General features: G+C 44.9%; 1 protein-coding gene across 1 annotated transcript in view; it reads left to right on the top strand.

Annotated features, from left to right (window-relative positions):
* LOC132780139 (latent-transforming growth factor beta-binding protein 4) overlaps window positions 1-14,849 on the top strand; it is a 95,407-nt gene that overhangs the window by 20,861 nt on the left and 59,697 nt on the right. Inside the window, 1 exon segment of the mRNA XM_067460851.1 lies at window positions 3,522-3,676. Coding sequence (XP_067316952.1) covers window positions 3,522-3,676 — 155 coding nt within the window.

Below are 14,849 nucleotides of genomic sequence, written 5' to 3'. Positions count from 1 at the left end.
GATCATCTGCATAGATGAAACTCTCTGTCCCTTCTGGCAGTGGCTGGTCATTTGTGTAGATGTTGAACATGGATGGAGCAAGCACGCTCCCCTGGGGCAGGCCGTTCTTCTGTTTCCGCCATCTGCTTCTCTGGCCCTGGAACTCAACAAAAAAGCTCCTGTTTTGTAGCAGGTTTCCTATGAGGCGGGTGAGGTGGTCGTCCTTTGTGATATTATACATTTTTCTCAGGAGGAGGCGATGGTTTACAGTATCATAAGCCGCTGACAGGTCTATGAAGACAGCTCCTGTGATCTGCTGCCTTTCAAAGCCATCTTCTATGTAAAAAGTAGTAAACAACTGTGTTTGAAATAGCATTTCAGGGATTAACGAGACCGTGAAACATGAGGATTGGGACAGCATGTGATGGCCAAGAAAATGAACACAATCTTTGCATCAGAAAGACGAAGGAATGTGTGTGCCTCATTACCTTGGGAGTGCTTGAGCTTTTGCTTTGAGGGTGTTTATCTAAAGCCGGGACGGGGATCACGTGGCTCCCCCAGATGTTGGACTGCAGTGCCCAACAGGCTTAGCCAAACTAGCCAAGGATCAGAAATGCTGGAGGTTGCAATCCAACAAATTCTGAAGGGCTGCATGATTCCTTGCCCCGGTTTCAAAATGTTGATGAAGAACAGGATGATTTGGAGAGTTGAATGAACTGAAATAATTATTAAATGATGTAACGAGTTGCTACATCTGGATAGCATTCACACAAGGGCTCTTAAATGAGTCAGTGGTTAATTGCTGATTGTTTCAGTAAACAGACTGTAAATTTGGGTTTATGGCTATACTTTTGAACAATATCCTGCTTAAGGATTCTTTTGCTTTGTGTTAACTCGGGTCTCTGTAGATTGCTTTCTGATGCCTTGGTTCAAAAGCTGATGGACTCTTGATCTCATTAGGAATTACCTTTTGTACTTTTGCTGCTTCTTTTTTGACTTTTTCCTTTTATACTTATCTATATACCGTATATACTCGAGTATAAGCTGATCCAAATATAAGCTGAGGCACCTAATTTTACCAAAACAACAACCCTGGGAAAATGGATTTACTCGAGTATAAGTCAAGGATGGGAAATGCAGCAGCTATTTGTAAATTTCAAAATAAAAATAGATGCCAATAAAATTACATTAATTGAGGATTCAGTAAGTTAAAAGTTTTTGAATATTTACATAAAACTGGAATTTAAGATAAGACTGCTCAGCTCTGATTAAACCATTGTGACCTTCAACGTAAATGTGCTTGCATATCCTTCCAATAAAAATAGAGTAAAATAATAAAGGTAATAATAATCTATATAAATAAAAATGTAATGTTCGTTTGTGGGATTAACATAACTCAAAAACCACTGGGCGAATTGACACCAAATTTGGACACAATACTTGTATCGGGTCAACAAGTGACCGTCACTCATAAAAACACCGAAAAACACAGCAGAAGAGACTTAAAAAGCCAAAAAAATAAAAATACATTACAACACATGCTCAAAACCACATATATACACATATGCACAAGTATATACACATACATATACACATATATACACACACAAAACACATATAAACAGACTGGGCCACAGCAACGCATGGCAGGGGACAGCTAGTAGTAGTAGTAGTAGTAGTAGTAGTAGTAGTAATAATAATAATAATAATAGAGTAAAATAATGGAAATGTAATAATAATAATAATAATAATAATAGAGAAAAATAATAAATGTAATAATAACAACAATAATAATAATAAATAGAATAGAACAATAAATGTAATAACAACAATAATAATACATTAATATGTACTAGCCTTCCCCTGCCATGTGTTGCTGTGGCACAGTCTGTGTATATGTGCTTTGTGTGTGTATATATTTGTGTATATGTGTGTTTGTGTGTATATATATATGTGTGTGTGTTTTTGGGCATGCCTTGTAATGTATTGGGGTGTTATTGTTTTTTTTCCTTTTTAAGTCCCTTCCGCTGTGTTTTTCAGTGTGTTTATGAGTGATGGTCACTCGTTGACCTGATAGGTGTATTGGTGTCTAAATTTGGTGTCAATTCTTCCAGTGGTTTTTGAGTTATGTTAATCCCACAAACGAACATTACATTTTTATTTATATAGATTTACTAGCCGTCCCGTGCCATGCGTTGCTGTGTCCAGTCTGTATATCTGTGTTTTGTGTGTGTATATGTATGTTTGTGTATATTTGTGAGGTTTTGTGCATGTGTTAAAATGTATTTTTTGGTTTTTGCCTTTTTAAATCTCTTTCACTGTGTTTTCCAGTGTTTTATGAGTGATGGTCACTCATTGGTCTGATAGGTGTATTGTGTCCAAATTTGGTGTCAATTCGTCCAGTGGTTTTTGAGTTTTGTTAATCCCACACACGGACATGACATTTTTATTTATATAGAAAACAGAGTAAAATAATAAATAACCTTGATGAGAGTGTAAGCCGAGAGGGACTTTTTCAACCTAAAAAAAGGTCTGAAAAACTAGGCTTATACTCGAGTATGTACAATAAATAAAAATGTAATGTTCGTTTGTGGGATTAACATAACTCAAAAACCACTGGACGAATTGACACCAAATTTGGGCACAATACATATATCAGGCCAATGAGTGACCCTTCACTCATAAAACACTGAAAAACATAGCAGAAGAGACTTAAAAAGACAAAAAACTAAAATTATATTACAATGCATGCTCAAAACCACATATATATACGCAAACACACATATACACAAAACACAAATACATACACAAACATTTGCACACACAAAACACATATACACAGGCTGGGGGCAGCTAGTTCATTAATAAACTTTTACTTATTTGATTATCTGAACATTGTGTGGTGTTGGGCAAAAAGTTGTTCCAGGGCTACAGTGCAACCACAGTGTATACTCATATAAGCCAGTTCAAAGCAGATAATGTGGATTATATGGCAATGTAGAAGGGGCATATAGTTATATCCCAGTGTGATTAATAAATGCGAAAGTCAGGGATGGGTCTGAGCAACCCAGATGCTGCATATTCCTCCCTACTCTTGCCATACCATAGGTGTAGCCAGAAGAAAGGAAGATCTGGGCTGCCCCCTCATTATTGAAAGATTTATTTTTTTGTCGTGTCAGGAGCTACTTGAGAAACTGCAAGTCGCTTCTGGTGTGAAGAATTGTCCATCTGCAAGAACATTGCCCAGGGGATGCCCGGAAGTTTTGATGTTTTTACCATCCTTGTGGGAGGCTTCACACATGTCCCTGAATGAGGAGCTGGTGCTGACAGAGGGAGCTCACCCATGCTCTCCCTGGATTCAAACCTACAACCTGTCGGTCTTCAGTCCTTCCGGCACAGGGGTTTAACCCACTGTGCCACCAAGGGCTCCCATTATTGAAAGATGGGAAATCTCAAAAAGGGGCATCTGAGAATCTCAGGCAGAAGAAAGCATCCTCATGGAAGCAGTGACACCCTAGATCCCTCTTTGCCTTCTTTTTCAGAGTGGCTGAGCTCCAAACGGTGCTGCAGAGGCGAAAGGCTTTGGATCCCTCTGAGAAGATGGCCGTGATCCTGGCACAGCACCTCGCCTCTCGTCCTGACGCTGCCAAAAATGGCCCCCCTGGACACGCCGCCCGACCAACACGAAGGCCCCACGGTAACAGGGTACAGGCGGAGTGGGTGAGGCATGTGGGAAGCAGTGTGAGACAGAGAGGGAGGTTGGGTTTGACATGGTATCCAAATGATCATACAGTTAAAATAAGCCAATGTTCGTATATTTTAAATATGCAGGGGTCTAGGGGCTAAGACTCCCTGTATGCCCTGCTTTAAAGAGCTGAAAGACAGCAGATGCTGTCTGATCATGGAAGCTAAGCAGGCTTAGTTCTGGTTTGTAATTGGGTGGGAGACCACCAATGAATACTAGGCACTATTTATTTATTTATCATGTCAGAAGCAAGTTGAAGGTACAATTAAAATGCATAAAAACAAAGTTTAAAAAACTTGGCATTATGCTAAATGTCCTTTGACATTTAGTATAATGGCCACTAGGAGTGCCTCTGCTGTCTCTGTGAGAAAGTCCTCCATTGTGCATGTGGCAGGGCTCCGGTTGCATTGTAGTAGGTGGTCTGTGGTTTGCTCTTCTCTACACTCGCATGTAGTGGACTTTGTGACCCCATTTCTTAAGGTTGGTTCTGGATCTCATGGTGCCAGAGCGCTGCCTGTTCAGCACCTTGCAGGTCGTCCGCTCTTTGTTTGCCAAGGAGGGAGTTTCTCATCCAATCTCAGCCACTGATTAAGGTGCTGGATTTTAGCCTGCCACTTTTGGACTCTTGCTTGCTGAGGTGTTTCTGCAAGTATCTCTGTAGATATTTTTTTTGTCATGTCAGGAGCACCTTGAGAAATTGCAAATCACTTCTGGTGTGAGAGAACTGGCCGTCTGCAAGGACGTTGCCCAGAGCTGATAGAGGGAGCTCATCCGCCTCTCCCCAGATTTGAATCTGCTACCTGTCAGTCTTCAGTCCTGCCGGCACAGGGGTTTAACCCACCGGGGGCTCCTCTGTAGAACTTAGGAAGCTGTTTCTGGATTTGAGGTGTTGGCATATCCAAACAGAGGATGGGCTGGAGATGCCAATGGCTTAGTCCTTTCATTATTGGCTGCTACTTCACGGCAGATGTCAGGTGGTGTGATACCAGCTAAGCAATATAATTTCTCCAGCAATGTAGGGCATAGATAACCTGTGATAATGCAGCATGTCTCATTAAGAGCCAACTCCACTGTTTTAACATGGTGAGATGTTTTCCACACTGGGCATGCGTATTCAGCTGGAGAGTAGCAAAGCTCAAGGGCAGATGTCTTCACTGTGTCTGGTTGTGATCCCCAGGTTGTGCTAGTCAGCTTTCATATTATATTATTTCCAGTGCCCACATTTTGCTTAATATTCAAGCAGTGCTTCTTGTAGGTCAGAGCACGGTCCGGGGTAACTTCCAGATATTTGGGTGTGCTGCAATGCTCCAGTGGGATTCTGTCCCAGGTGATCATCAGAGCTCGAGATCCTTGTCTGCTCTTAAGACGAAAAGCACATGTCTGCATTTTAGATGGATTAGAAATCAGCTGGTTTTCCGCATAAAAGGCAGTAAGAGCACCTAAAGCTTCAGAGAGCTTCTGTTCAACCATTTCAAAGCTCCCTGCTTGGGCGATGATGGCACAATCATTAGCGTAGATGAATCTCTCTGTCCCTTTTAGATGGATTAGGAATCAGCTGGTTTTTTCCAGTAATAACAAGAGAGAGGCCTCCCCACAGGATCGTAACACATCCGGGCATCCCCTGGGCAACGTCTTTGTAAACGGCGGATTCTCTCACACCAGAAGCGACTTGCAGCATGCAGCTAGGCACTGTAGGGTATATTTCAGAGGAAGGAATTGCAGAACTCTCTCTGACTAGTCCTTTCAGAAGAAAACACTACCAAATGTATGGAGTTGTCATAAGTCGACAGGTGGCTTGAAGGTATAGTGCTGTAAGCAGGTTGGACTGAAAGCAATGGTGATCTTGTCATTTCTTTGGCCAAAGCTATTGCTTGTCATCTGTTTGCCTTCCTGCACAGATACTAAGATACAATAAGGCTGGTATTTCAGTCTACAAAGGGACATACAGTCACACTCCAAATGAGAACAGAGACTTCTCTGTTGATGGTGGGAAAATGAGAGCAGTATGCATTCTCTTCAACATGCCAGACCTCCAATTCTTGCTGGTGGGATGATAGTTATCTTGCTCTGGATCAATCTGTTACAACAGTGTTTCTCAGCCGGGGGATCAGGATCCAGGGAGGTCGTGAGGAGGATGTTGAGTCGCCAAAGACCATCAGCAAACACAGTATTTTCTATTAGTTATGGGAGTTCTGTGTGGGAAGTTTGGCCCAATTCTATCGTTGGTGGGGTTCAGAATGCTCTTTGATTGTAGGTGAACTATACATCCCAGAAACTACAACTCCCAAATGTCAAGGTCTATTTTCCCCAAACTTCACCAGTGTTCACATTTGGGCATATTGAGTATTCATGCCAAGTTTGGTCCTGATTCATCATTGTTTGAGTCCACAGTGCTCTCTGGATGTAGGTGAACTACAACTCCAAAACTCAAGGTTAATGCCCACCAAACCTTCCAGTTTTTTCTGTTAGTCATGGGAATTCTGTGTGCCAAGTTTGGTTCATTGCCATCGTTGGTGGAGTTCAAATGCTCTTTGATTGTAGGGGAACTATAAATCCCAGTAACTACAACTCCGAATTGACAAAATCATCCCCCCACCCCAACCTCACCAGTATTCAGATTTGGGCGTATCGGGTATTCATGCCAAATTTGGTCCAGTGAATGAAAATACATCCTGCATATCTGATATTTACATTACAATCCATAACTGTAGCAAAATTGTAGTTATGAAGTAGCAATGAAAATAATTATGGTTGGTGTAGGTTTTTTTGGGCTATATGGCCATGTTCTAGAGGCATTCTTTCCTGATGTTTCGCCTGCATCTATGGCAAGCATCCTCAAAGGTAGTGAGGTCATGAAAGCCTACGACAATTATGGTTGGGGTCACGACAACAGGACGAACTGTATTGTGGGGTCGTGACACTGGGAAGGTTGAGAACCACCGTTTTACTAGAACCCACTGAAGACTGACAGGTTGGAGGTTCGAATTCAGGGAGAGCATGGATAAGCTCCCTCTGTCAGCTCCAACTCACCATGCTGGGACATGAGAGAAGCCTCCCATAGGATGGTATAACATCAATCAACTGGGCATCTCCTAGGCAACGTCCTTCCAGACAACCAATTCTCTCACACCCGAAGTGACTTGCAGTTTTTCAAGTTGCTCCTGACACACACATAAAAAAAACTACAAGGGGAAGAAACAAGGAAAAATAGACATGATCCAGAGTTCTAAATGGTTAAGAGTTACTTCAGTTGCAAAACCAGGGAGGAAGCATGCATGTAAGATGCATCACCCACCCTCCTCCCACCCGGACGCCCCGGGAAAGAGCTCCAAGGCTGCAGCAGAAGGTGGGGTTTCCTGATGGGCTCTCTAGAGAGGAAGCAGGCTTTGGGGTTGTGTGCGAGTGTGCTGTATGTGTGTGGGGGGAGACACACACAAAGCAGGGCTGCCTCCCCTTTCCTCCCCAGCCTCACCCTCCCATCGGAGCCCAGCCTGACATCATCTGGATAAACCCAGCCAAGAGTGGGGGTGTGGGGCGGGGCGTGGAACAATCTCCGGATCTAGGATTGCGCCGCTGGACATGGGAAACTCTCCTAAAAATTGCAATTTGGGGGAGAGAAAAGGAGGAGAAAGTATCTAAGTTGTCATGGCTCTGTTACTTCTTCGCCCTCCTCTTCTCTACCTTGATCTCCCCAATCCTGCTTTGGTCCTCCAAGCAAAGAATGGGGTTTTGTCTCCCCTATAGACACATCTAGCAAGAGGAAGACACACTGAACAAGATCTCGCTGCACCGTAAAGCCATCCCCTCCCCATTAAGATTTCAAGAAATACGCAGGGTAGAGTTTCACTTCTTCCCATATTGGAATGATCAAGCTGTGAAGCTCAAGGGAGCCAGGGCTTTTGGCTAACCTGCAGGTGGGTAAAGTGTGGCCTGTGCGCCATGCTTGCCACTCCGAGGCTTGAAATAAAAACCCAAAGTGCATGAGTGGAAATTTTTGCCAGGACTGAATAAAAATAAATTGTCTTAATCTATTGCATGCCCAGGAGAGGCCCTTATCAAGGACTCCATTGCATGTTAAGTGGGGTGCAAGGGCATTCATTCCATACTGTAAATGCACCTATAGAAGAACATCGACCTTGGAAAACCATGACTCCCAGGACTGCACAGCATGGAGACATGGCATAATGATGATGATGATGATGATGATGATGATGATGATGATGATAAAGATAATAAATAATAATAAAGTCGACAACAGATCCCAAATGTAGACTCTGCAAGGAAGCAGATGAAACAATAAATCACATCCTCAGCTGCTGCAAGAAGATTGCGCAGACAGACTACAAGCAAAGGCATAACAGATGATTCATTGGAACCTGGGCCACAAATACCATCTGACTGTGACAAAGAACTAGTGGGATCACAAGCCTGAAAAAGTTACAGAAAATGAACACGTCCAACTACTCTGGGACTTCCAAATTTAGACAGACAAGAATCATAGAATCAAAGAGTTGGAAGAAATCTCATGGGCCATCCAGTCCAACCCCCTGCCAAGAAGCAGGAATATTGCATTCAAATCACCCCTGACAGATGGCCATCCAGCCTCTGTTTAAAAGCTTCCAAAGAAGGAGCCTCCACCACACTCCGGGGCAGAGAGTTCCACTGCTGAACGGCTCTCACAGTCAGGAAGTTCTTCCTCATGTTCAGATGGAATCTCCTCTCTTGTAGTTGAAGCCATTGTTCCGCATCTTAGTCTCCAGGGCAGCAGAAAACAAGCTTGCTCCCTCCTCCCTGTGGTTTCCTCTCACATATTTATACATGGCTATCATATCGCCTCTCAGCCTTCTCTTCTTCAGGCTAAACATGCCCAGCTCCTTAAGCCGCTCCTCATAGGGCTTGTTCTCCAGACCCTTGATCATTTTAGTCGCTCTCCTCTGAACACATTCCAGCTTGTCAATATCTCTCTTGAATTGTGGTGCCCAGAATTGGACACAATATTCCAGGTGTGGTCTAACCAAAGCAAATAGAGGGGTAGCATTACTTCCCTAGATCTAGACACTATGCTCCTATTGATGCAGGCCAAAATCCCATTGGCTTTTTTTGCCGCCATATCACATTGTTGGCTCATGTTTAACTTGTTGTCCACGAGGACTGTAAATGCACCTATAGAAGAACATCGACCTTGGAAAACCATGACTCCCAGGACTGCACAGCATGGAGACATGGCATGATGATGATGATGATGATGATAAAGATAATAAATAATAATAAAGTCGACAACAGATCCCAAATGTAGACTCTGCAAGGAAGCAAATGAAACAATAAATCACATCCTCAGCAGCTGCAAGAAGATTGCGCAGACAGACTACAAGCAGAGGCATAACACAGTTACTCAGATGATTCATTGGAACTTGTGCCACAAGTACCATCTGCCTGTGACAAAGAACTAGTGGGATCACAAGCCTGAAAAAGTTACAGAAAATGAACACGTCCAACTACTCTGGGACTTCCAAATTCAGACTGACAGAGTTCTGGAGCACAATACTCCCGACCTCATGATCGTGTTAAAAAACAAAGTATGGATTGTCGATGTTGCAATCCCAGGTGACAGCAGGATTGAAGAGAAACAACTGGAAAAGCTGACATGATATGATTTAAAGATCGAAATGCAAAGACTCTGGCACAAGCCTGTAAAGGTGGTCCCAGTGTCCTTGGCTTGCACTTAAACACAATTGGTGCTGACAAAATTTATCATCTGCCAGCTGCAAAAGGCCACCTTACTGGGATCTGCACACATTATTTGCCGATACATCACACAGTCCTAGACACTTGGGAAGGATCCGACATGTGATCCAATACGACAGCCAGCAGAAAGATCTTGTTTGCTGTGAACTCATCTTGTTGCGGTTCAAATAATAATAATAATAATAATAATAATAATAATAATAATAATAATAATGGCATTTAAAGTGGGTCCCAACTACATTTATTCTCCAGTACAGATGCACCCAGAGGAAGGCGTGGATCTTGGCAAACTATAGCTCCCAGGACTGCATAGTATGGAGCTATGTTATTTAAAGTGGGGCCTGATTGATTTTATTCTCCAGTGCAGATGCACCCAGAGATAGGCTTGGCTCCTCCCACAATTTCCCCTCCCACAAATTGGGGAAACGTTTCATTTTAAATGCTATCACATTACAGAATTGACCAAACATCCGGATCATTACCAAATATCCACTTCCCCACATTTGAAAAGTATGCTGGACCCTGCACTGAAAATATGCAAAGAATGCTGTATCCTACACTTGAATCCAACCTAATGTGTTGAGAACAGTGGCTTAGCACATTTTAAGTGTAGCACTCAGCGGTATTTAGTAAATGTGATGAAGTGGTAAAACAGAAAGTGAACAGGAAGGCTCCAAGGTTGCCCACTCTTGCTTTAAACAGAGTGTTTCTCAACCTTCCTAATGCTGTGACCCCTAAATACCTGATACACCCAAATTTGAATGCTTGTGGGCTTGGGGGTTTGGTGGGCATTGACCTTAAGCTTTGGAGTTGTAGTTCATCTACATTCATGGGCACTGTGGACTCAAACAATGATGGATCTGGACCAAACTTGGCACAGATACTCAATATACCCAAATTTGAACACTGGTGGAGTTTGGGGGAAATAGACCTTGACATTTGGGAGTTGTAGTTGCTGGGATTTATAGTTCACCTACAATCATTCTGGACTCCAACGAAGGAATTGAATCAAACTTGGCACACAGAACTCCCATGAGCAACAGAAAATACTGGAAAGGTCTGGTAGGCATTGGCCTTGAGTTTTGGAGTTGTAGTTCACCTAAATCCAGAGAGCACTGTGGACTCAAACAATGATGGATCTGGACCAAACTTGGCACAAATACTCAATATGCCCAAATGTGAACACCAGTGAAGTTTGGGGGAAATAGACCTTGACATTTGGGAGTTGTAGTTGCTGGGATGTATAGTTCACCTAAAATCACAGGGCCCCTTGAGCCCCACCAATTGGGCCAAACCTCCCACGCAGAACTCCCATGACCAACAAAAAAATACTGGAGGGATTTGGGGGGAACTGATTTTAGGGAGATGTAGTTCGCCTACCTGCGGAGAGCACTGTGTTCCTAAGACCATCAGAAATATGTGTTTTCTGATGGTCTTTGGCGATCCCTCTGACATCTCCTCTCGTGACCCCCCCAGGGGTCCCAACTCCCAGGTTGAAAAATGTTGTAGTAAAAGATAGGGTATGTCGCATTAGGCGTGGGAGGGGGGGACTCTGGTTTGGGAAGAAAGATTCAGGGCTGATGTTCAGTGCCAGGCCACAGCTGGGTCTTTCTGGGCAGCTTCTTGGTACCCCTGTTGGCACAGATGTTTGCCCTCTTCCCACCCACCTGTGCTTGCGAGGAATTCTTTTGGATGGAGGGACTGGGTGTTCCACAGCTGGGAACAGCTGCTGCAGTGCTGGGTTTCAGAGGAGGAAGAGGGTTTCTCTGGAAGGAATCCAACCATAGCTATTCTGAGTATATCCAGCCATAGCTTCAGGGAGGGAGATGGGGAGGGGGCTTGCTTGGACCCCTCTTAACCATAACTGTACTTGTGAGTTTTCCGGGCTATATGGCCATGTTCCAGAAGCATTCTCTCCTGACGTTTCACCTGTATCTATGGCAGGCATCCTCAAAGGTTGTGAGGATTTGTCATCTCAATCACATTCTGATGTCCTGCAGTCATCACAAGCTGATAAGAGGGGTTTTTTTTCCACGACTTGAGAAACTCCAAATCACTTCTGGCGTGAGAGAATTGGTCTTCTGCAAGTATGTTGCCCAGGGGATGCCCAGATGTTTTACCATCCCGTGGGAGGCTTCTCTCATGTCCCCTCATGGGAAGCTGGAGCTGACAGACAGGAGCTCACCCTGCTCCCCAGATTCGAACTGCTGACCTTTCAATCTAGCAGGCATCCTCAGAGGTTGTGAGGTTGGAAATTAGGAAAATTTGGTTTATATATCTCTGAAATGTCCAGGGTGGAAGAAAGAACTCTTTTCTGCTTGAGGCAAGTGTTACTGTTGCAATTGGCCACCTTGATTAGCATTTAATGCCATTGCAGTTTCAAGGTCTGACTACTTACTGCCTGGGGGAATTCTTTGTTAGGAAGTGATTAACTGACCCTGATTGTTTCTTGTCTGTAATTCCCATATTTTTTAGTGTTGTTCTTTATTTACTGTCCTGATTTTAGAGTTCTTTAATACTGGTGGCCAGATGCTGTTTATTTTCATGGTTTCCTCCTTTCTGTTGAAATTCTCCACATGCTTGTGGATTTCAATGGCTTCTCTGTGTAGTCTGACATGGTGGTTGTGAGAGTGGTCCAGCATTTCTGTGTATTCAAATAATATGCTGTGTCCAGGTTGGTTCATCAGGTGCTCTGCTATGGCTGACTTCTCTGGTTGAATGAGTCTGCAATGCCTTTCATGTTCCTTGATTAGTGTCTGGGCAATGCTTTGTTTGATGGTCCCTATGTAGACTTGTCCACAGCTACATGGTATATGGTAGACTGCTGCGGTGGTGAGAGGATCCTTGTTGTCCTTTGCTGAACGGAGCATTTGTTGGCTTTTCTTAGTGGGTCTTTAGATCATTTCAAGAATCATAGAGTTGGAAGAGACCTCGTGGGCCATTCAGTCCAACCCCCTGCCAAGAAGCAGGAAAATCACATTCAAAGCACCCCCAACAGATGGCCATCCAGCCTCTGTTTCAAAGCCTCCAAAGAAGGAGCCTCCACCGCACTCTGGGGCAGAGGGTTCCACTGCTAAACAGCTCTCACAGTCAGGAAGTTCTTCCTAATGTTCAGGTGGAATCTCCTTTCTCGTCGTTTGAAGCCATTTTTCTCCATCCTAGTCTCCAAGGAAGCAGAAAACAAGCTTGCTCCCTCCTCCCTGTGGCTTCCTCTCACATACTTATACATGGCCCTCATCATGTCTCCTCTCAGCCTTCTCTTCTTCAGACTAAACATGCCCAGCTCTTTAAGCCGCTCCTCATAGGGCTTATTCTCCAGACCCATGATCATTTTAGTCGCGCTCCTCTGGGCACATTCCAGCTTGTCAACAGCTCCCTTCAATTGTGACGCCCAGAATTGGACACAGTATTCCAGATGTGGTCTGACCAAGGCAGTTGTGTTTCTTCATGAGCTTCCCTATACAGTTTGTAGTTCCCTTGATGGATGTGCTTAAAAGCTGAGGATGGGGAAGGGGAGTAGAAGAGAAGGGGGGGGGGTGTAGGTTTGGCTGCTCTCAATGTCTGAGTGAACAGGAAGGGGAGTGAAGGCCGTAATGGGGGGGGGGGGTGGTCTACTTTGAGGCTCAGTCTCAGCGCCTGGTTTTGGGGAGGAGAGCAGAGGCGAGGAAAAACTTGAGAAGAAGCAGCAAGTCTCCTCCTTGGGGTGTGAACAACAGGTATCTCAGTGCAGCCAGGTATCCTAGGAGAGCATCACCTGGTGTGGTGGGCACAGGGCTCTATGGGATAGTGCAACCATTCAGAGTTGCATGGGACAAATGCAGCGGAGGGCACTAGTGAGCAAACCCGGGAAAAGTTTGGCGACTTGTAGAAGAGGAGAGAGAAGGAGGAGGGTTTCGGGCCGCAGGGCGGATGCGCTGCCAAATGACAGTGCTGCCTGACGTCTTAACAAATGCTCACTCCAAGGGGGGCTGGGTTGGGTTGGGTTGTGGTGGCCGCTTGGGGGACTTCAACAGAACCTACTTTCTCGCTGGCACCCAGTTTTGGGGTGTGGGGTTGCAGAGGGGTGGAGCTGTCCTTCCAAGGAAGGTCTTTCCAACCCAGTGCCAAGGAAGGAAGGCGACTGGGTTTCCTCTGAGCTGGTGAAAAGGAGCCGAAGAGTTAACATCTCCGACTGTGGTCCCTCGTAAACATTGTTGTTGGCTCGGTGCCCACCCACCCCCTACCCCCACCCCGCTGCCCAGCGGACTGCTTTCAATTAGCCGTGGGTCCCTGTGTTCACGGTGGGTGCCGTGCTCTATCCCCGGCTGGTCTCTTCGTTTGCTCACTCATTCGTTTGTTCATTCACTGGGAGACATGGTCCTGGATTGGCACCTCTGGCACCTCCTGATTGCCATGGTCTTCCTGCTCAGCTGGTGTCACCTGCCGGGGGATTCCCAGCGACTCAAGGTCTTCTTTACTCCCATGGTCTGCCGTGTGCATTGCAATGGAGGGCGTTGCACTAACCACTGTGAGCAGGGCAATGCTACCACCTTGTACAGTGGGGAGAATGGACGGCCAGCTGAGGGAGGCCCTGGATTCCGCGTCTGTGAGTATTTCTTCAGGGACCTCGGAGACCACTTGGTCAGGTGGTCGCACTCAATGGTCCTTGTGATCTTTTCCAACTCTGAATCTATGATTCTGTGACTTCTTCTCTCACCTTGTCATGGTAGTTGTATATGTCACCTGCTGGACCAGATTCTAGGTAGGCTAATTGGGCAGCTCCTGTAGGTGAGCAGAGTGCGATCCGTAAGCATATTTCAGATACAGTGTCACTCTGTTTCATGCTCTCTCTTTCTCTCTTAGTTCTGGGCAGGTTTCCATGCATCCTGATACTCATCTATCAGCACATTCACTCCCTGTACTGGATTGCTATGAGTTTTCTGGGCTGTGTGGCTATGTTCCAGAAGCATTCTCTTCTGACGTTTTGCCTGCATCTATGGCAACCACCCTCAGAGGTTGTGAGCTGTGTTGGAAATTAGGCAAGTAGGGTTTATATATCTGTGGAATGTCCAGGGTGCTTAAGGCAGGCATGTTGCCGTTGGTCACCTTGATTAGCCATTAATGGCCTTGTAGCTTCAAGGTCTGGCTGCTTACTGCTTGGAGGAATCCTTGGTTGGGAGGTGATTAGCTGGCCCTGATTGTTTCTTGTTTGGAATTCCCCTGTTTTGGGGTGAAAGAACTTTTGTCTTTTTGAGGCAAGTGTGAATGTTGCAGTTGGCCACCTTGATTACCATTTCATTGCCTTGTAGCTTCAAGGTCTGGCTGCTTACTGCTTGGGGGAATCCTTTGTTTGGAGTTTATTAGCTGGCCCTGATTGTTTCTTGTTTGGAATTTCCCTGTT

The sequence above is a fragment of the Anolis sagrei genome, chromosome X, assembly GCF_037176765.1.
Source record: "Anolis sagrei isolate rAnoSag1 chromosome X, rAnoSag1.mat, whole genome shotgun sequence".
Taxonomy (NCBI): domain Eukaryota; kingdom Metazoa; phylum Chordata; class Lepidosauria; order Squamata; family Dactyloidae; genus Anolis; species Anolis sagrei.
Note: the sequence above shows the minus strand (reverse complement) of the source record. Positions and strands in the feature narration are given on the sequence as shown.